This window comes from Asterias rubens, chromosome 16 (assembly GCF_902459465.1).
Source record: "Asterias rubens chromosome 16, eAstRub1.3, whole genome shotgun sequence".
NCBI lineage: Eukaryota > Metazoa > Echinodermata > Asteroidea > Forcipulatida > Asteriidae > Asterias > Asterias rubens.
Genome location: NC_047077.1, coordinates 11,275,013 through 11,296,387, shown reverse-complemented (window position 1 = coordinate 11,296,387; position 21,375 = coordinate 11,275,013). Strand labels below are relative to the sequence as shown.

The window sequence follows — 21,375 nt, the reverse complement described above, 5'->3', positions numbered from 1 at the left end:
GGTTCGCCCCGGTGTTCCTGGCTGTTGCTGCTGTATGCGCCGTAGCACCTTGTAAACCCTCGTATGGGGCTACATAATTGGGTCTCAGAATTCATCACTGCAATAACCTATCTTTATTTGTATATACTCAGCGCCTTGAGTACCTTGTACATTCGCTATATAAGACTTCCATACAAATATTATTATTATTATTACTATTATTATTATTATTACTAGAATCAAGGTCTGAAAGTAGTTATTATTTCTGGAAGAGCACAAAGAAAATCAACCTAACACAATGGAAAACATGTGTTACTCATGAAATATAAAACAAAACCACATTTTCAAAGTTGTACAACTATAAACTGCCTCTCAGACCATGCCTCATATTTAAATGCAAATTCATTAATTCCAATTGTTAACTTATTCATTCAGGAAAAAAATCATAGAAAAATTTATTCTGACAAAGGAGTATGTTAAGTTTCTTGATCAGTATCCTCTATTGTAAAATACAACCTGTTTATATACAAAGAATCCTCAATATTCATGATTCTCGCATATATTTACATGATTATGTAAATTATCAAATTTGCGCAGTGTGAAGTGGTTTGGGGTTCAGTGTAGAAAGTCAATGTCATCAAATTTAAACTGTAAAACGCTTACAGGGTGAGGTTTATTGAAGTAAAAAGAATGAGTATGACTGGATCATATGAAAGAATCAAAGGCACTGGACACTATTGTTAACTACTCAAAGTAATTTTTAGCATAAAAACTTACTTTGTAACAAGTAATGGAGAGCTGTTGATAGTATAAAACATTGTGAGAAACAGCTCCCTCTGAAGTAACATAGTTTTTGAGAAAGAGATAATTTCTCACTCAAATACTGAAGACATCAGGCCTGAAGCCTTTTTAAGCAATCTAAAAGCAAAGAAACTTGTGCGACAAGGGTGCCTTTTCTTTCATCATGCCCTTGCAACTTATGTAGATGACCACTTGAGCCAAAATTCTGGTCTTTGGCAATTACCGAAAGTGTACAGTGTCTTTAATCCAGGTCTTAGGACGAGTTAAGTTCCGTATCGATAGACGTTAGGACGCATTGAACCCATCCAAAGTTAGGGTGGGTTACTCTTCCTAACTCGAGATAGGATTAAATCGGCTGCAGTGCCTTGAAGTTAAGATCTTCCTTAGTTAGGGCAGGCTGGAGTCATAAGGTGCGAGGTGGGATGGGATTAAGAAAGGAATGTTTCTCAGACATTATCGTCAGCAGCATGATCCTTTGCCTTCTTGTTCACCTTCTTGATTTGAATCTATCGCAAAGCCGTCTGCGTCACTTTCTTTATCGTCGTGGTCAATGGTTTTGTCATTTGCAAGGATCTGAGAAGAAAAAATAAAAGTATGAGGTTATTTCAAAAATTGATCTGAAATTGAAGCGAACAACAAAACCCCTTGGAGGGTCACATTAATAATCAATAATGTCATAAAAATGTATTAGAAAGATAGATAGATAGATAAAATGGTTTATTAAAAAAAAGTCCTCGCAGCACAGAGGCTGAATTACAACAATTGTTACATTTAAAAATTAGGTTGAGTAGGACACTATAAAGCCACAATTTTACATTTAAAATTATTGCACATTGAAATTAAAATTGAAATTATTTACTCATTTCTAAAAAACTGAAGGAACCTCAGCGAGTAACTTTTTTAAGGGAAGCTTTCTATCATCATTATCTTGAAACCATGTAAGTTGAATGTAAATCTGTAGACATTTGCATTTTGTGTTGTACCAAAAAAACCACACCCTTTAAGGCGACTAAAGGTCGTAGGTTCAAATTCCAACCTAATCAATTTTTTAATAAAACTATTTAAGAGAGCAATCCTGGCAATATTCCTGCCTGAGTTCTTTAGGCTTGATATTTGGCCCTTCATTCGTTCATTCATTCATTCATACAACATTTATTTCCATATCACAGAAAGACGCGAATACAGAAGTGCATTCAGAAAATAGACAATTATATTAAAGGCAGTGGACACTATTGGTAATTAATCAAAAAAGTTATTGGCATAAAACCTTACTTGGTAAAGAGTAATGGGGAGAGGTTGATAGTATAAAACATTGTGCGAAACAGCTCCCTCTGAAGTGACGTAGTTTTGGAGAAAGAAGTGATTTTCCACGAATTTGATTTCGAGACCTCAAGTTTAGAACTTGAGGTCTCGAAATCAAGCATCTGAAAGCACACAACTTCGTGTGACAAGAGTGTTTTTTTCTTTCATAGTTATCTCGCAACTCCGACAACCGATCGCGCTCAAATTTTCACAGGTTTGTTATTTTATGCATAAGTTGAGATAAACCAAGTGAGAAGACTGGTCGTTGACATTTACCAATAGTGTCCACTGGCTTTAAGCAAACTAATAAAAGAGGCATACAAAATGGCCATATAATAAACAAGAACTAAAGAGGTAGTGATATGGGGGCAAATCCCAGGACAGAAAGACAGATAAAAAAACAGAACAAAAAAAATAAAAAATAAATAGCAAAAATAAATAAAAGAGAGTAACAAAACAGACCAAGAATGGAAAACATTTAAAGCCATTGGACACTTTCTGAACAGAACAAAAATTAAAATTTCACAGATTTACAAAGTTCTTACAGGGTTTACAGAAGGTAATGGTGAAAGACTTCCCTTAAAATATTATTCCATGAAATGCTTTACTTTTTTAGAAAACATTAAAACGATGATCAATTCTAGATATCGAGAATAACAGATTTATTTTAAACACACGTCATGACATGGCGAAACGTGCGGATACAAGGGTTGGTTTTCCCGTTATTTTCTCCCGACTCCGATGACCGATTGAGCCTAACGTTTCACACTTTTGTTACTTTATATATAAATCGTGATACACAAATTGTGGGCTTTTGGACAATACTGTTTAGCGATGTTTTGCGATTGCTTTAAGTGAGAACAAACATTTTACTAAGATAGGCTGACCTACACTTTTACTAATGGTAAAAGTTTTGAAACAATTTCCTAATTTTTTCTGAGGACAGCAAAAATGGGAAATCAGATTGAAGAAGGTTTATGTCTGGTTCTTACCGCTGTGACTAGGAATCTAGCACTCTCATCGATGTTAATATTCTCTTTAGCCGAGGTCTCAAACCATCCGATGAATCCTTTATCTTTACAATATTCATCCATCTGGGCACTGTTGTTAACCAATCCCTCCTTAGCTTGGTCACACTGTCAAAAGAAATAATAATAGGTCATTCTTATATAGCGCATTTCAGAATTAAAGGAAATATCAATACGCTTTACTAAATGCGCTTTACAACAAAAAATACATGCTTGCGTTTATTTACTGAGAGTTGTAATAACAATAACTAGACTTGAAGAGTTCGTAAAATTAATACAATGGGGTTTAGGTGGGAAAAGTATATATAACATCAACATTTTATACTGTAAATTAATGTGATATTTAAATATTTAAATTTAGTCGTAACTTAAACATAACTCTTATTAAATAATTATTATTTGAGCTTCTAGTTTGAACTGGAAGAAAAGCTCTATTTGGGCCAAGGATAAAATCAACTACTCACTCTAGTTACTTATTTCAAACAGACACAAAGATAATTATTTTATCTGAATAATAATAATAATGATAATACCAGACACTTATTTAGTGCATAATGCAGGAGCCCCTACGACAACACAAAATACAAAACAATGAAATTAGAAAATATATAAAGCACTTTGTTACAAAAATATAGAATCAAACAAATGGGTCTTTAAAAGTCCCTTGAAAATCTGAAAAGAGTCAGGTTTGCAAATTGAACTGGTAAGTTATTCCATGAGTATATAATGAACAAATCTGCGCACAAAATTCATGCCTAAATTAAACCTATATGGAATTCAGCTGGAAAGAAAAATCAGTAGGAAAGAAAAATTAAAAGGAAAGAAAAATTAGAAGGAAGAAAAATGTTGAGGAAAACAAAGGTGATTTTTGACTGAGAGCTGTAACCCTCAATAATAATACAAACAATTATAAAGAACATTTACCCAAATGGTTGCAAAGCACTGTGAGAACGAGAATAATAAATTAAGACAATGCAATGAGCTGGAACCTCAAAATGAAAACAGTTAGGACTTCCAGGTTTAAACCCGATTCATACTTCCAGCGAAATGCTTAGAGAGAAGTGAATTTTCTTGCATCACAATTGGAAAAACACAAAATCCACAAAAATCCACAAAATTAAGGCGCTCCAGGCGTAGTGTTTCTATTTAGTAACACCACTGGTATAATCCCATTAGCCTACATCACGGACATGCTTCTAATAATTTCTCAACAGCAACGACCATGACGACTTTGATCATCAGCCTCCTGTTCACCACATTTTGTTGAGCCTACAACCCATTGTGTCTCTTTTGCCAATAGATCATTTTCTGTATATGGACCGAGAATCTGGAACAAACTTCCACAATACATCAGAGATTACCACCTCACTGCATACGTTTAAGACACTCCTGAAAGCTCACCTGTTTTAGGAGGTGTATCATCAATAACGTTTCTTCTGTTTGTGCCCATACATCAGCACCTTAGAGTAAACTTTTGATTTTTGCGCTTTATAAATTTCTTTTGATTGATTGATTGATCGATTGATTGAACTTTATTTTACCTTATTGGCCAGTAAGACCACTGGTATATTAGTACCGTTAGCCAACTGTACTTTACTATCCAAATCATGTTTCCATTTTGCTACTGCTTCAAACGTCGACACTCTCGTGACATCAAATACGATAAATGCTCCAACTGCCTCCTTGTAATATACTCTCGTCATATTGCCAAACCTCTCCTGACCTGGGTAGAGATTAAGAGGTCAAAGGTCAGGGGTTAAATCTTGATAAAGATACAAATTAATGGTTTTAAAATAATTAGAATGTTTTTTTAAATAATAAGAAACAAATTAATTTTGGTTTTTCCCTTACACCGAGATTGCCCGGTAGAAAGAGGCAGTAGATAGAGGCAATTTGAATCCTACGTTTTAGCAGCGGGTACCGAGCAATCTCGGTGGCCTATAGTTGGTTCGACACTGCTCTAGAATTGCAAGAGTCGTGGGTTCAAATCCCACCTGAGAAATATACAAAGCACTAAATAGTAAACTTGCGAGTACAACCATGAATATAGTATCTCTTTTGAGGGAGTGTTGGCTCTGAAAAAAGCCGGTGTGGTCTCGACATTTCGAACAGTATACTCAGCTCGTCTTCAGGAGATAGCTGGACTACTGGTGGTGGTTGGTGCTCAAGCCATACATCAGCTCAACCACCACCAAGTAATCCAGCATTCTCCTGAAGATGAGCTGAGTATACTGTTCGAAACGTCGAGACTACAGCGGCTCTTTTCAGAGCCAACACTCTCTCAAAATAGATGTTATACATGGTTGTACCCGCAAGTTTACTATTTAGTACTTCTTATTCTTCACACAATGCAAAGCTTCAAGCACCATTTAAGTAATATACCTTCAGGCTTAAGATCATAAGTCTTTGTATAATTCAAAGCTTGAGATCAGACGGCCCTCTCAAGATTCAATTTGACATTAGCAATGACCTTTGACCTTACCAGCAATATCCCATAACTGTAACCTGATGAGTGTGTCTGCGTCCCAGTTGATAACCTTTAGGGCAAAATCCACACCTATCTGAAGGGAAAGTGTTTCAGGAAATATACTCTACCACATTAAAAACACACACACACACACACACACGGGTACATATAGTTGACTTCAACACATAAAAGTGAAACCAAAAAGCACCCTCAGCGACCACAACGGAGGCAATTTTTTGACGATACACTGTAGCTGTCTTTTTACTCACCCAAAAAACAGTGACTTTATCGTCCATGTGGCATTACCCTTTACACAAGGGGTCTATACAAGGCTCATGACAGGCCTATATAATAACTTCTTTTGAACCCATAGATGTAAAGGCACTGGACACATTTGGTAATTGTCAACGACCAGTATTCTCACTTAGTGTACAATCCAAAGATATGCATAAAATAACACATCTGTGAAAATTTGAACTCAATTGGACATCGAAGTTGCAAAAGAATAATGAAAAAAAAAACACCCATGTTGCAAAAAATTGTGTGCTTTCAGTTGCCTAATAATTCCATTATGTACAACTTCTTCAAAGTTAATAAATTTCTAGGAATAACATGGCTGCCGATCTTCTTTTATAACTGTATAAAAACAAAGGATACAGTCGCTCTGTAGTGTTGAGAGAAGAATTGATGGACGTATCTTTTAATAACGCTTGTTTTGCCGACCCCTAAATCTCCAATCACCAACACTTTGTATAAATGCTCTCTCTTTTCTCCTGTGGTCGTCTGAAACAAATTAAAAAAAGATATATAATTACTTCATTTTACTTCTGTAAATTAGTACTGAAATGGCCTGTTGTTGCCGAGCGGTTTAATAAGAGCACTGGTATAAAAGTAGCTAAACACAACAAAATATTGCTTACCAGAATAAGGTTACCAGCAAACTACCATGTCACATATAATTTTTGACTGGTATCCTGCTCATTTAAAATTGGTAAGCAATATTTTCTGCTAAAAGCAGCTCTACAAAATCGGGCTCAGGAGAGTGTGGGTTCGAGACCCTGCAGCCGATTGCACGAAATGCTAGGACTGATCCAATCTCCTAACTCGTCCTAACTTAGGATTAATCTTAAGCTCCAGCGAGACATCATTATAATTTTGTTGTCCTTCGTTTAGGACACTAAAGCCATGAAAAAAAACATGAAAATTACGATAAACAAGATACTCAAAATAACCCCAAACACCCCCCTTGTGTCACATGATGGTGAGGTTACTAAAGCCCTTTTCACACTACAGAGCCATTTCCCAGGTGAACCCCACCGCCACCCCAGCAACTGTTCACACTATCCCAATTGGAACTCTCGGGAGTACTATTTCCCGGGAATATGCATGGGCGTTTCACACTAACGATCAAACCCCAGGAAATGTGGTTAACATGTCAGACTGATACGGTGGACGTAAAAGTTGGGGGAAGTTAAACCCACTTTTGTTCTCACTAGCTTGTTTTTCACAGGAAAACGTTTTACCCTTTTGTTAACCCTACCCCTGAGCAGGTTTATTTTTTTCCTGGGAATGGAATTTCATGAGAAGTGTGAAAAGGGCTAAAGTTTGATCACTGTAGAGTATCAGAGTGGGACTTATAGTAAACACACGACACATTGATCATCCCAACCCAAACCTTACACAAATGAATTTTGGTTCATTAGTGCTGATGATTCAGGAGGATTTAAGCTTCGATTTAAAACTGGGAATCATGGTTTGACTAAAATTCAATCGGTGCTGAAAAAAACAACACCCCCCTCCTCCCCTGTTGCCCCTTCATCTTCATTAAAAGTCTTGTTGTATTTGTTGTTGTTATTGTTGTTGTGTTTTTTGTTTTTTTTTTTTTTTTTTTTGGGGGGGGGGGTGATACTTCTTGAAAAAAGGGACAGATTGTGTTGTTACATGTAGAGAATAGACCTAATGTAGGTGTTATATGTAGTTGCTAAATCAAGCACTTGTTAATTTTTTTTTACTAAACTCCTCTGAAATCAATCCAGGTTTTTGGGACTTACACTATGCGTACAAAACATATTTGCTAAAACTTGTTTTGTAATTCTAAGAGGTGTCTGGTACATTGTTGTACATTGTCCCTACACAATGCCTAGTCTGGTCACAAGTGAGTGATCAATCTGAATTCTTCAGACTGAATCCATTCCAACGTTGCTATTTTGCAGTAAAATGCGCCATTGTGACATCTTCTAAAGAAAAGTTATATCATTATCACGGTTCATTAGAGATGTCAGACACCCATACACAATTCTGAATGAGATACGGAGCCAAGTCTTTCCCGATCTGGGCCCAATTATTTATTGCAAAAACTAGCTACAAAAATTGAAAGCGCTCAGAAAACTACGAGATTTTAACTTAATGTGAGTTCTGCTACAGGTTCACATGTAAGCAGAACAAATGTTTTTCAGAATAAGGTTACCAGCCAAAATACCATGTCAACGTGAACAGTTTGTGTCATGTAAGTTGCGAGATAATAATGAAAGAAAAAACACCCTTGTCACACGAAGTTGTGTACTTTCAGATGTTTGATTTCGAGACCTCAAATTCTAAACTTGAGGTCTCAAAATCAAATTGGTGGAAAATTACTTCTTTCTTGAAAACTACGTCACTTCAGAGGGAGCCATGTCTCATAATGTTTTATACTACATGTATCAACCTCTCCCCATATTGTTACCAAGTAAGGTTTTAAGCTAATAATTATTTTGAGTAATTACCAATAGTGTCCACTGCCTTTAACAGTAGATTGTTGAGTTAACCTGACATGCATTCATAATAATAATAACATGCATAAAGAACGCTCCTGCACAGGGTACAACAGAACTTTACAAGAAACACAGAACAATAAGCAAATAAATAAAGGCACTAGAAAACAGTTTGTCTCAATCAACCATTGAACAGGAAAGTCTAGAGACGTTTCTTAAAAACTTCAAGTGACTCAGCTGAACAAGTGTGTATCTAGATGTAAAACACTTCACCCTTTAACACCATAATTTAAAGTTCTCACTCTTGCCTACAAAGTTAAACATGGTCTAGCCCCTAAATAAATCTCAGAATTACTTATTCCCAAAAAGCAACCTACAACTCGTGTTCTCCGATCATCATCTACCGCCCCACCTGGAATTCAACTCTGGTCCTATCCCCCGCACTCGCTATGGAAACCGCTCCTTCTCAATCGCCACTCCCACTCTTTGGAACAATCTTCCCTTTCACATCCATGCCTCATCTACACAGGACTCATTTAAAACCGCCCAAAAACACACTTATTTAAATCCATCTAGTCTATTCAGTCTCTGCTATTTCATCCCACTTTTAATTGTAATTTTTTGTTATCTTACACTTCCTGTTCAGCGCTTAGAAACCTTGTATTAAGCGCTATATAAATGCATGTTATTATTATTATAATTTATAATTCTTGGTGTCTATTGTTTGTTATGTATTTACTTATTTCTCCAGGGGAAAACAAATGTCATGCTTTTTGATATGACAATTATTACAAATCTTGATTCTTCATGTTCTATTCTCTAATGAATTCAGGTGGATGTTTTACTTATTTTTAGTGTGTTTATTTCTGTCCTTTTAATCTGTTTACACTGTAATAACTGTTTTAACTACCAATTGTTTTATTCTTTTGTGCCAATGGGAACTAAATTTCTGTATAAATTATGATGCGGAAAATAAAACATTCTAATTCTTAATCTAATTCTTATACCTGATATCTGATACAAGTTTGTAGGTCAGAACAAATTTTGGAAATACCCCACTCTAACCTTTTACCTGGAAAACTCCTTCCTTCAAAATATTGAATGATCAAACACAGAGATTGTTTCGAGTGTGAACTTTGAACTGTATGAACAATACTTACATCTAGTCAAACACAGGACAATGTACAATAGTTTGGCTAAAGATTAACGACACACTGTCACACACTACCGTTTTCTGTGTACTCTGACACAAGATAAATTGATAGTATACAAGTTAACGCAGTGCAAAGATTGTAAATATCACTGAGGGTAATTTTAAACTTTTGACTTCTGACTTTTGTACTGTGGAGACTTTAGGCCTACATCCCGTGCATTATAGAAAAATTAAATGCGTTTGAGCCATTGCATGGTGAGGTATTGATGTTTATTCAGTTTGCGCTAGCACAATGTGTATACTTTGCTGCATAGATTTTGTAAACAGAAGTGTCTCAAAAGAAAAATTACATATATCTGCGAACTAAATAAATCCCTGCACACCAACATTGGAGTTTTCATCTGTGTTGTTTACACACAATTGCAATAGGGTTAAGTGAGGACCTCCGATTTTGAGTCTCCGTAACGCTACGTTTAAAAAAAAATTCAGCCAGCAATAAATTCAGTTTCCTTTTTACTACATACTCATCCAAAACTTTCTTAACACACACTGCATTCTTTCTACAACTTTTTTTTCTGAAAGCGCCTAGGCTGGCCTGCACCTAAAGGCTGGCTTTGTACACAGGCAGAGACTGCTCTGCTGTTGTTCATAAATGTATTGCACAAATAAAGACAACTACCCAGCGTAAGTCTTGTAACACCCGTTTCACAGAATGGTTGGTCCGACCTCATCCAGGTTCAAGCTTTAAAAATATTAAGACGTCAGAGCAGGTGCTTGACAGCAAAACAGCTGTGTGTAAATTTGGACGAAAAAAACGGGCACATGTGTTGTGTACAAATATAAGTTGGGTCATACTTTGGTAATGACCTTTAAAAAAATATTTTCTATGGGAATGTGAAGAAAGCTTACTAAATACTAAGTTACAAGGTCCAAGATATTTAGCTTATGTACTATTTGTGTATAAGATTTCAAGAAGTCAGCAATTACCAAGCACTCTAGTCTAACATCACTGACCACGCGGTGGTCTGTCGGGCGGAGTAGACTCGAATGCTGCAGCCATCGATTTCACCAAACTCTTCCTAACTTAGAATTACATGTAATCTTAGGACTTCGGACGAGTTAAGTTCCGTATCACAAGACGTTGGACACATTGAGCCCATCCTAAGTTAGGACGAGTATCCTCGTTCTTACCCGAGATAGGATCAATCGTAGCGTTTCGTGAAATCGGCTGCAGAACTCATCCCTCCCATCCAGGCATGGCACCCCAGGCTGATCAGAGAGGTCATCGACACAGTTCCTCAAGACAAAGTCTTTCACATTGTGATTTCGCTCCCAATCTTTCTGACTAAAATGGGTCTCCTATATGCACAGGGGTCTATTTTCATGAAGAACTTAGGAATTAGGACTTTTCCTAGGAGATATTCAAAACTTAAGGCTAGTCCTAAGTTAGTACGAGTAACTCGTCCTAACTCGAGATAAGACCAGAGTCTTAACTCTTTGTGAAAGCCACCCAAGGGTAGTCACATCCCCTCCTCATTTACATGTAGACGTGTCATCTCTGGCTCAGTGTACGCTCAGGTTCCTTCACCACACTCCCTGTGCTTATCCCCACATGATTCAGTTCAGTGAGCACACACTCCCTACCTAGTTTAGGCTTCAGTTCTAGTTCCTGCCTGCAAGCCCAACTTATCCCAGTGTTCCTCTTCCCACCTACACTCCCTGTGCTTATCCCCACATGATTCAGTTCAGTGAGCACACACTCCCTACCTAGTTTAGGCTTCAGTTCTAGTTCCTGCCTGCAAGCCCAACTTATCCCAGTGTTCCTCTTCCCACCTTCGCGTACCATTGAGCCAAACCAAACTACCAGTTCATCTCCAAGGCATTACTTAAGCAAGCCACTGGCATCCTCCTGAAGATGATCAGAGATTACTGATCGAAATGATGAGTTGCCAACCATCCGGCATCAATTCTTTTCAGAACCAACACAACTCATATTTTACCTGAATGGGTTTACCTGTGACAAGGGCTGGACCTTGTGCAAAGGCAGTCTTCCCGGAGCGCACAGCAACGTAAAGCACCTGATTACCTGATCTTATTACATTTTAATATTTATTACTTTTTATTGATTTTATGTAATTTATTTCAAAACATAATTTAAAAACATAGCCTAAAAAATTATTGAAAAGTTTCGATATGGCGCCACCTCTTTTTCATGCGATATGAAATAACTAAATCAAATTTACTTCAATAAAATATCCCTTTTTGAAAAAATGAGTGAAAAAGTGGTGGCACGCCATACGGAAAAATATCCAAACTTATAATAAAAAATGATATGCTCAACCTGTAATTGGCACTATTTTAGTTGAACTTTAAAGTTTTACAATATTTGTAATACTAGTAGTAGGCCTCACAATTATCACAATATAATGGAAAATTGGAAAGAGCCATTTTGCAAAAATGAATAGTCCTACTAATTAAATTACTAAATATTAAATTATACAGGCCTGAACTAAACTTAAAAACACTGCACAGTAAATACACAAAGTCCCAAACAGGTGCACGGGGTGCACAAGTGATACAAACTCGGTTGAAGAAAAGCTAAACATTTTGTGAGTCACAATTTATTCATAACAACTCACCATTTTCTGTTTCGTCCTTGAAAGTTCTGCAAGGTGGGCGGCTGTGGTCCAAAACTCTATAATATGGTCCAACCTTCTCAACACACACAGTGCTATAAACTACTAGTACTATACTAAAACTACAGACGAGAGTCGAGGGTCGCTCAAAATTCCACAAAAACACCAGCAAAAACCATATGCAGTAACCAAAACCAAACTAACTAAAAAATCCAGATAATAATAAGTAACTTGGCACCCGCATAGCGGTATTTGCAGTATCAATTGCCGAATCAACGTTTATTTAGTTTCATTATTCTGGTAAACTTTTGACGAGCAGTCTTGGCAAACACTACCGCACACAAACTTTGATCACATGAAATAAAATAAAGTAAAGGGTAAACCCATTGGATCATCATGTGATGACAATTTGCTATCCCTGGTATCCATCCAATGTAATGATTAAAGAACACACTCTGCAAGGACACCCGCTAACAAAAAGATCTGGGTATGGCCTCTATTTTTCACTTGATTAGTAGGGCGGGGCCAGACTAACTCACTATTTAATCAATAGACTAGCCAAAACGGGGGGAAATTAATGAACATCATCTTTGGCTAGTCTATGTATGTCTAGTCCCCTGAAGTTGAATAGTGTGTATAGGTATAAATATGTTAGCGGGATCTGGCTACATTCTTTAGGCGGTGCCAGCGAGCAATCTACACACACACAGTACACGGGGAGATAAGGCCAAAATCGCCCCACCAGGATCAAGCATGGCAGCCGGTGCAGGACAAACCCCCGGAGACAGTACTAAACATCCAACAAAACGTCAGGTTTCAGGGCTGGCTACGGCGTATTTGGTGATCTACAATGTGGTACTATGTGCAGGGTAATTTCACATTTGGATTAATTGTATTTGATTTCTAAATACTATGTGCTGTAGTTTGAATGAATGGTGGTGAAAATAAGTCGTTCTCGCTCCCAGGCCAGGGTGCCTACCACTACTAACTAGTACCAGCAGAATACTATACTGTGTGGGTGTCGATGAGGACTCCGCCAGCACTGGTCGTCGTACGTACCGTACGTGTACACCGTGTACAATCAAAAGCCACACATATTGGGCCTATTTAACGAGGGGCTTATCTACAAGGAGGGGCCCTGGGAATTGTTGCAGGCATCATTTGTAAAGGGAGGGTCGTGATTTGAGGCATAATTGAGGCTGTTTCTTCCTCCGTCATTATGTCCATGCATGATTGTGAGGTAGCTCACCTTGTCATTCTTGTTGGAATGTTGAGCTGTAAATTGTCTGGATCTGGATCTGGATCAATATTCTCAACGCTCTTACTAGAGCAAAACGAGAAGAGTGAGTGTGCGCGGTGCAGTTTTTAGTTACTTCTTAGGTGAGATATGACGGCTCTTTTAAAGATCTTATTGTCCGTGATGGCTATGTCCATTAAACATCGCTCTCATCACAGTAATGGCGACAGTGATGAGACTGATGTTAAAAGAGAGCCATTTATAGCTCAACAAGGTGGGCTTGATTGTGTGAGGGTACTCAAAAAACAATGAAAAATGGGTCAATCCTTGATGAATTGATTTTAATTTTTAAGCCATTTATTTATGATAAATTATGAATATGGTTATGAATAAAGAAGTAAAACAGCTGAGGTTTTGGCACTTTTGTTGAACCAACTCCATGGTTGAACTTGGAATGTTGGTACAGACTGAAATTGAAATAAATATGTTGAACATGTTTTTTTAATACAAAAACACAGACACTGGACACTTTCTTTGTTTTGCCCACTCGGATCAGATTTATGACTTTTCACTCGGTCTAAGACGGAATATTGATGATGTGTCAATTACAAGGACTAAAATTCTTTTACATTTCACTCGGGTTACAACATTTTTCACAAATTTAATTGCAAGTTTCCCTTGTGTCAACTTATTGTACGTATGTAAAAACACAAATGTATGTAGGATTCAGGCCTGGGTATGAGATTTTATAGTTTTGCAAATTTGCAAATAATCACAACCTCCTTTCCTAAACTTATATAGTTGCAAATTTGCAATGAATCATCACAACATCACAAATAAAATCCTGACTGTAGGGAGGAGTGTATCATACAAATCATTCCAACTAGGAATTTCATTCCAACTAGGAATTTCATTCCAACTAGGAATTTCATTCCAACTAGGAATTTCATTCTTGTGCAGGATGGCTCAAAAGAAAAGTGTAATTTAAGACTATTTTTTAAGGTACATCTAGACTCTGTAACTGGGGCCCAATACTCCATTTTTGAAGTTTTGACATCGAGGTTGTAGTAGTAGCTAAAATGACAGCAGATGTTTACCAGGGCCGGCTGGGTGATTAATTTATGCAGTGGCAGGTCTGTATCATTTGTACTATACACTTTTGAAAGGGCAAGGGCACCAAGGCAATTTCTCCTGTAAATTTCTACTGGAGCATTTCAAGGGCACCGAGGCAATGACCAAGGGGCATGCAGGCAATCGCCTTTGATGCCTCTGTGAAGTATCAGGCCTGGTCTATGTTAAATCATGGAGGAAATAAAATACATTATGTGTCACACCAGGAAGAAGTGAGCTTGTCATACTTATTTCAAAGACCTTTTTAAAATCATGTTCAGATAAGATCAGATATGATAATGTGTCAACTACCATATTGTTTGTTTGTACTTCATGCATCCAATTCAAGCATGTTGTTATTATGAGCTGGGCTCACCCTTTACACTAGTCTGGCCTATGTCTGGTAAAAACTGTGCTACCTAATTGTGTATGCTCAAATATTTCTTCTAGTTCAGATGTGAGTAATATGTTTTAAAATGTGTTAACATTATTCGAGTGTGAGAATGTGTACTGTAACTTAATTTGACCAAGAGAGATTAGTTGCTATAGCTGGCAGTGCTTCTCTCTGGAACCCTTGCAGATTTGTTGCAGTAGCCTGTTCAAAACCCAAACAGCTCTTGGGAAAGGGCTAGTTATTCCAGGCATGCAATGCTACTACTACTTATAATAATAGTAATAATTTTTGTTTTAATATAGCGCTTTAAACATATTCAAAGGGCATCTGAAAGCACTTCCAACATTATTACCCCTGGTCACTGGGTCATTTAACTCATTCCTTAAACCATCTCAGCTCCCTCGGGAGTATACAGCCTGTGCAACAAATATGCGCTACTTGGCTTATTAAATCAATCACAATAACTATCTATGCCCTCACAGGTACCCATTTACCCCTGGGTTGAGAGAAGCAGCTATGGTTGAAGTGTCTTGCTCAGTGACACAAGTGTCACGACCGGGATTCGAACCCACACTGTGCCAAACAGAAACACCAGAGCTTGAGTTCGTTGCTCTTATTTGCTCAGCCACAACACCGTTCTATACTAAATGGTACAGAGTTATTAACTAATTCCAGTGTGTCCCCTTTCTCCCCAACTGTCATTTCTTCAGATGGACGGCTGTTGGTGTGATGGGTATGCGCCATTATCTACAGAGCAAGTCTCACATTGGTGTTTATGATGCAGTCGAGATTCCACTCAAAGTGTTTCAGACTGCCGCTATTTTGGAGGTAAGACAAGGTCCGGAATGGTGGCTACTACGGCTACGGCTACGGCTGCCATGCTTGCATCATCCTTTAGTAACACCCTTAGCAACAGTTGTAGCTGTAGCCACCAATTCAGATACGACCTGGGAATGATTGATACTACAGACTTTGGGGTGCTCATAATGTTTTGCTGTTTGAAAAATGTGTGTAGTGTTTCAATTCAATTCAATTCAATTCAATTCAATTCAAAAAACTTTGCAGGCAATTACAATAGCAGACCAGCTCCATATAAAAATATTAAGAGAAATATACAATATACAATAATTTAAAAATATAAAGATTACTTGAAAAAATGACAAGGCAGATTATGTACAAATGGTTGAAACCACAGCAATTATAAACAAGTTTATGGAGCTTTAAATCGACACCAGAGCCCAATTTTATGGTAAGCAAAGAATCGGCGCTTACGGAAGCAGGAAATTCCGTGCTTATGGCAAGCCTATTTCACGGGTCATCAGGGAATTTGAAATTGGCCCCTGATCACAGTTCCAGTAAACAAAATTTTTGGCCGACCATCCTGTCCTGCAATGAACAGAATAACAACGAGAAGGACATACCGGACGCAATTGCTGTACTTAGATCGAACTAGGGACGATTTGTCAGGCGCCATATGGAGTTAGGTGTGCACACAGACCGGATCCATATGAAGCACGTTCGTCCCACATACAGAAAGACTCAACTAGTTACTAGAACTTGAGCAATAAGTCTAGGGTCACACTATAGACATTTTCCGGGCAAAGCTATATGTTCCAGCCAGACCAAACCCATTTTACCATTTTTTTAGGATGAGTGCGGACATTTTGAGAACTTTGGTGTGAACCAGGCATGAGGTAGTGAATATGAAATTAACAAAAGACTTATGATTTCTGATTTTGATTTGATCGCAGGTTGTTCACTGTGCTATTGGAATTGTACCGACCTCTGTGATGCTCACTGGATTCCAAGTCGTCTCAAGACTCCTGCTAGTCTGGCCAATCGTACATGCTGTACCACAGGTAAAAAAAACTACTGACCAATCGCACGTCAGCTTATATTGCCCTTGCATGGTATTCTTCCTACTAGTCTGATATCCAATTTTGCTTGTCTATGGAAAAATTTTAACAGTTATGATTAAATAGCCTGAAATTTATGTTTAATGAGGTCAGCCCTTAAAATTTGAATATTCATACTTTTTTTCAAGGACCAAATATCATTCCTGATTGCCCCTTATTCAGTTAAAAGGATTAAAAAAGGTCTATATGAGGACATTTTTCAACATTCTATTTCAATATTAAAGGCAGTGGACACTATTGGTAACTACTCAAATTTTTAGCATAAAAACCTTCATTGGTGACGAGTTATGGGGAGAGGTTGATGGTATAAAACATTGTGAGAAACGGCTCCCTCTGAAGTGACATAGTTTTCGAGAAAGAAGTAATTTTCCACGAATTTGATTTCGAGACGTCAGATTTAGAATTTGAGGTCTCAAAATGAAGCATCTGAAAGCACACAATTTCGTGTGACATGGGTGTTTTTTCTTTCATTATTATCTCGCAACTTCGACAACCGATTGAGCTCAAATTTTCACAGGTTTGTTATTTTATGCATATGTTGAGATACACTAAGTGAGAAGACTGATTTTTTACAATTACCAATAGTGTCCAGTGTTTTTAAAGGCAGTAACCAGCAGGGAATTGCCTCAGGAAGTATCAGGCATGATTCAGGTTTGATTTCACTAGACCAGAACCTGAAGTTTGAAAACAGTGAAAACAATTTTATTCATTCTTTTCAACCATTATTTGGTGACTCTAATGACAAATTGAGCTTAACCTTTCACAGGTTTGTTATTTCAAGTATGGTTACTGGTCTTTGACAATTACCAATGTTATCCATGCCCTTTCAAGTTCAATCGCAATTGATTTTGGTTTTTGCTCACTAGGTCCAGAATGAGCTTAGCGTTATATTATTCCTACTGGCCTGGACAACTACTGAAGTGATGCGATACGCCTTCTACACCCTGGGTCTACTCAATCGACTACCGTATGCTCTGACTTGGTCGCGCTACACTTTCTTTATTGTGCTTTATCCAATCGGAGTCACTGTAAGTATACACATAATAAACCTGGGCCCTATTTTATAAAGCTGTTTAGGAAAAAATTCTGCTTTACAAATTAGTGCTGTGACATCTAATATGGTGTAGCTAAACTTACAGTTCTGCCGTTTTATAGTTTTCACCATCGAATCTTATCATTGAATCTCGTTGATACGCACAGGGTGAACTTCTGACCATCTATGCAGCCCTGCCACATGTCAAAGAAAGTGGACTCTTTTCCGTCACACTACCCAACAATCTCAACGTTTCATTTGATTACTGGAGCTTTCTTATCGTCATCATGTGTACTTATATTCCAAGTGAGTATCTGACCCCAAAGGCATTTTTTTCTTTCTTTCTTTATTTCTTTATTTATTTGATTTTGGGGTTGAACAAAGAATTGACTAGAGTGGGATTTGAACCAACGACCTCCGGATTAACGTGCCGGCGCTCTACCAACTGAGCTATCTAGCCCTATATTGGCGGTGTCCCTATTTTGTCAATATCTTTGTTCGGGGGTGCCAGTCAGAAGCCATACAACCGTTGATATCTTTATTTATTTATTACACGTTCAACAGCACAATGGGGGATTTTTAGGGCGTTGGTGGCAGCAGACTTACCAGGTAAAATCCATTGTTCTCGGCCTTGTGCGCATGCTTAGAACTACGTAAGCAATGGAAATTTACCTGGTAAGTCTGCTGCCACCTAGCGTTCTAAATTCTCCTAGCGCCAATAGACCAAACCGAAAAAACAAACTTGGTAGTGCTCTCTACTGAAAAAAATTAATGACTGCGGTACTGCGGTGTCTTTGCATAATCTAGGCACTGAAGCGGTTGCAGGAATGGCTCGCGGTGCTCAACACTTGCGCGCCCGGATTGATGTATAGCAGGATAAATAGGAAGCTAGATTAAATGCTCATTTTTTGGGGGGAGAAAAAACTCTGGGAGAAAAACCCCCAATGGGGAAACCCATACAATCAGGTAGGGACCTGAAAACCCAATCCACATGCAAGGCTCTGGGCTGAGGTCGAATTGAGGTCCACAGGGGTGGAGGGCAGAAAGAAACCATCTTGTTCATTTCTTTGTTTTCTTTTTCTTGTGTGTTTCTTACTTTCTTCCTCTCTGTCTTACTTTATTTATTTATGATTTTTGGGGTTGAACAAAGAATTGGCTAGAGTGGGATTCGAACCAACGACCTCAGGATTAACATGCCGGCGCTCTACCAACTGAATTATCTAGCCCTATATTGGCGGTGTCCCTATTTTGTCAATATCTTTGTTCGGTTTATTTATTTATGACACATTCAACAGTACAATGAGTGCAAATAGCAGGGTGAATAGGAAACAAGGTTAAGTTTTAGATGGGGAAGGAAAACCTCCAAATGGGGAAGACCCGCGCTATCAGGTTTGGACTGAAAACCCAATTGAACATGCAAGGCTCCGGTCTGAGACGGGATATGAACCAGGGTCTACAGAGGTGAAAGGCAGAAAGTAACCACTGAGCCATATTGATTTATGAATTCTGGTTGTAAAGCTAAGGATACTCAGAAAGCAAATTAATCACTGCACTAGCCCAGAACCCCACGGAGAGAAGACAAGGGAGGAAGTTTCGGTTTTAGATTTAGGAGGACAAAAACAGAGAATTGTTCCAGGGAAACTCCACGAAAACCCAACTCACATAGTGCCACATAGGTGGGATACGATCCTCTTGTTGAAACTGTTTTGTTGTTGTTCTATTTTGTTTTCAGTTTTCCCACGTTTGTACTCTCACATGATCCGTCAACGCAAGAAGGTGATTGGTGGAGTAACAACCAAGAAACAAGATTAAAAGGTCAAAGGTCAAAGTCAAAAGGTCAAGTACTAATGAATGAGGACACACTTTAAGTAATGGCTTTGGTTTTCCTATGGCTACGTCTCAATGATGCCCATGCGTATACTTTAGAATGGCTACTGAAGCCGGAAGCCCTAGCCAAATACAAAACGGCTTTGGCTGTTCAGGCCTGATGCTTTGTCTTGTAAGGCTAAGACATTTTTTCCTCAAAATTGAAGAGCATCTTTGTGAAGGACAAGTAACTTTCTACTGGAACATTTCAAGGCAGGCCTCGAAAAAACACAGGGCACCACAGCAAATGCTGTGGTGCCCTGTGTTTTTACTGTGATGCCCTTTGCAAAGTTCCAGTAAAAATTTACATTTTCCTCATACAAGTGCTCCTTAGGGGAAAATTTATGTGCCCCTTTAAGAGCGAAGTTCAAGGTCTTTCAAGGGACACCAAGGCAATGACTCACCTCTTAGCCAAAGCCAAGAGCCAAAAAGCTCTGAGCCAAAGCCAAGCCAAACAGCCCTCAATTCACTAGACATGACTTTACCTTCAAAGTTAAAACTAATAATTGTTCAAAAATATTTCCAATGTGAATGAATTTGATCGGGTGTTGAACCTGTTTGGATTTGAGTGTTGAAATTCATTTGAATTCTGATTTTGGTGTGGTTTACAGAAATGTTTTGCCAAAATGAGTCGGATATAATACAAAATGTTGAGTGATGTTGTAAGTACGGACGATTTGCAGTGCACAGTGCCCTCTACAGTTTCACCGGAGAGGCCACTTTTACAGTGTATCATTGGGAAAAGGTGAAGAAGTTTTGGTGATAACAGTGCCCACAGCATAGACCTTATCACAAATACTCTGTGTGTGCGTGTTAGGCGTGGAATGAGGTGCATGCTGGTCTAGCTAGCAATCAAGTTTGTTCGCTAGCTAGACCAGCATGCACCTCATTCAACAGTTAGCGCTTGCGTTATGGGTATTTGCAAAAAGGTCTATGAACGTGGTTATCAATGGGCCTGTGTGACCAGTCTTTATCCACATGGGTAAGGACAGGGTACCAGTCTTGGGTAATCTTTCTTTGGTCGACCCTTATTTGGTAAATGGCTTCTCCGGGGATAGACTATAGAGGGCGCTCTGTATTGCAAATCGCCCGTAACGATTAAATTACAGGGTAACAATTTTCCTTATAAATCAATTCTGTACAATTTTATCATGAAGCTTGGAAATTCCAGATAATATAAATTGTGTTAAATTTCAAAGAGTGCATTTTTTTTAAATCTGTTGTCAGCATGTTTGCCAGACTTGGATCTGTTGACTGAGGCAGCAATGTTGAAATTCAAAGCTGATGAAGGGTTGTTAAAATCTCAATCATTCTTGTAGTTGTTGGGTAGGATACTTCAGCCTGGGTTAGAGTAGAGTGCAAATAATTTGTTAGGGTAAGAGTATAGTAATGTTGCCATTTGTCGCTAACATATAAATAATTTTCACTAGTTTTTATAACCTTTTTTTATTTGGACAAACTTTGGACCAGCCATTTTAATATTGTGTTAAAATGTTTTAGTTGCACGTCTTAAAATAATTTCATAGTATAAGATCACTTTATTATGAATATTAAGGTTTTGTATGAAAATTTCTGATACAACAGTAGTCTTATGAATTTTGGTGATACACATACTATACACCGATGTGTGTTAACTCTGTATACTCGGTACTTTCCCGAGCTCTGTGAACAAAATCACACAGATATTATTCGAGTGGGATTTA

General features: G+C 38.0%; 2 protein-coding genes across 2 annotated transcripts; one reads left to right on the top strand and one right to left on the bottom strand.

Moving 5' to 3' along the window:
• Positions 1-1,078: 1,078 nt before the first annotated feature.
• On the bottom strand, positions 1,079-12,460 carry LOC117300836 (ras-related protein Rab-32-like). The gene is made up of 6 exons (XM_033784681.1): positions 12,120-12,460; positions 6,235-6,360; positions 5,593-5,671; positions 4,652-4,833; positions 3,075-3,218; positions 1,079-1,353 (listed from the first exon to the last, which is right to left on the bottom strand). Exons 1-6 carry the CDS (start codon positions 12,120-12,122, stop codon positions 1,240-1,242), a joined length of 648 nt encoding a protein of 215 aa, XP_033640572.1. The 5' UTR covers positions 12,123-12,460; the 3' UTR covers positions 1,079-1,239.
• A 356-nt stretch (positions 12,461-12,816) lies between these two features.
• Positions 12,817-21,354, top strand: LOC117300858 (very-long-chain (3R)-3-hydroxyacyl-CoA dehydratase 2-like). The gene is made up of 6 exons (XM_033784707.1): positions 12,817-12,985; positions 15,568-15,685; positions 16,609-16,716; positions 17,640-17,801; positions 17,974-18,112; positions 19,539-21,354. Exons 1-6 carry the CDS (start codon positions 12,870-12,872, stop codon positions 19,616-19,618), a joined length of 723 nt encoding a protein of 240 aa, XP_033640598.1. The 5' UTR covers positions 12,817-12,869; the 3' UTR covers positions 19,619-21,354.
• The last annotated feature ends 21 nt before the right edge of the window (positions 21,355-21,375 follow it).

Excerpts from the sequence above, each read along its gene's own strand:
- LOC117300858 (XM_033784707.1), top strand. The coding sequence starts at position 12,870 with ATGGCAGCCGGTGCAGGACAAACCCCCGGAGACAGTACTAAACATCCA. Across the intron at positions 16,717-17,639 it reads TCGTACATGCTGTACCACAG|GTCCAGAATGAGCTTAGCGT; the intron begins GTAAAAAAAACT and ends TTTGCTCACTAG. Across the intron at positions 18,113-19,538 it reads CATGTGTACTTATATTCCAA|TTTTCCCACGTTTGTACTCT; the intron begins GTGAGTATCTGA and ends TTTTGTTTTCAG.
- LOC117300836 (XM_033784681.1), bottom strand. Across the intron at positions 4,834-5,592 it reads ACAGTTATGGGATATTGCTG|GTCAGGAGAGGTTTGGCAAT; the intron begins GTAAGGTCAAAG and ends ATCTCTACCCAG. Across the intron at positions 3,219-4,651 it reads TGGTCTTACTGGCCAATAAG|TGTGACCAAGCTAAGGAGGG; the intron begins GTAAAATAAAGT and ends TTCTTTTGACAG.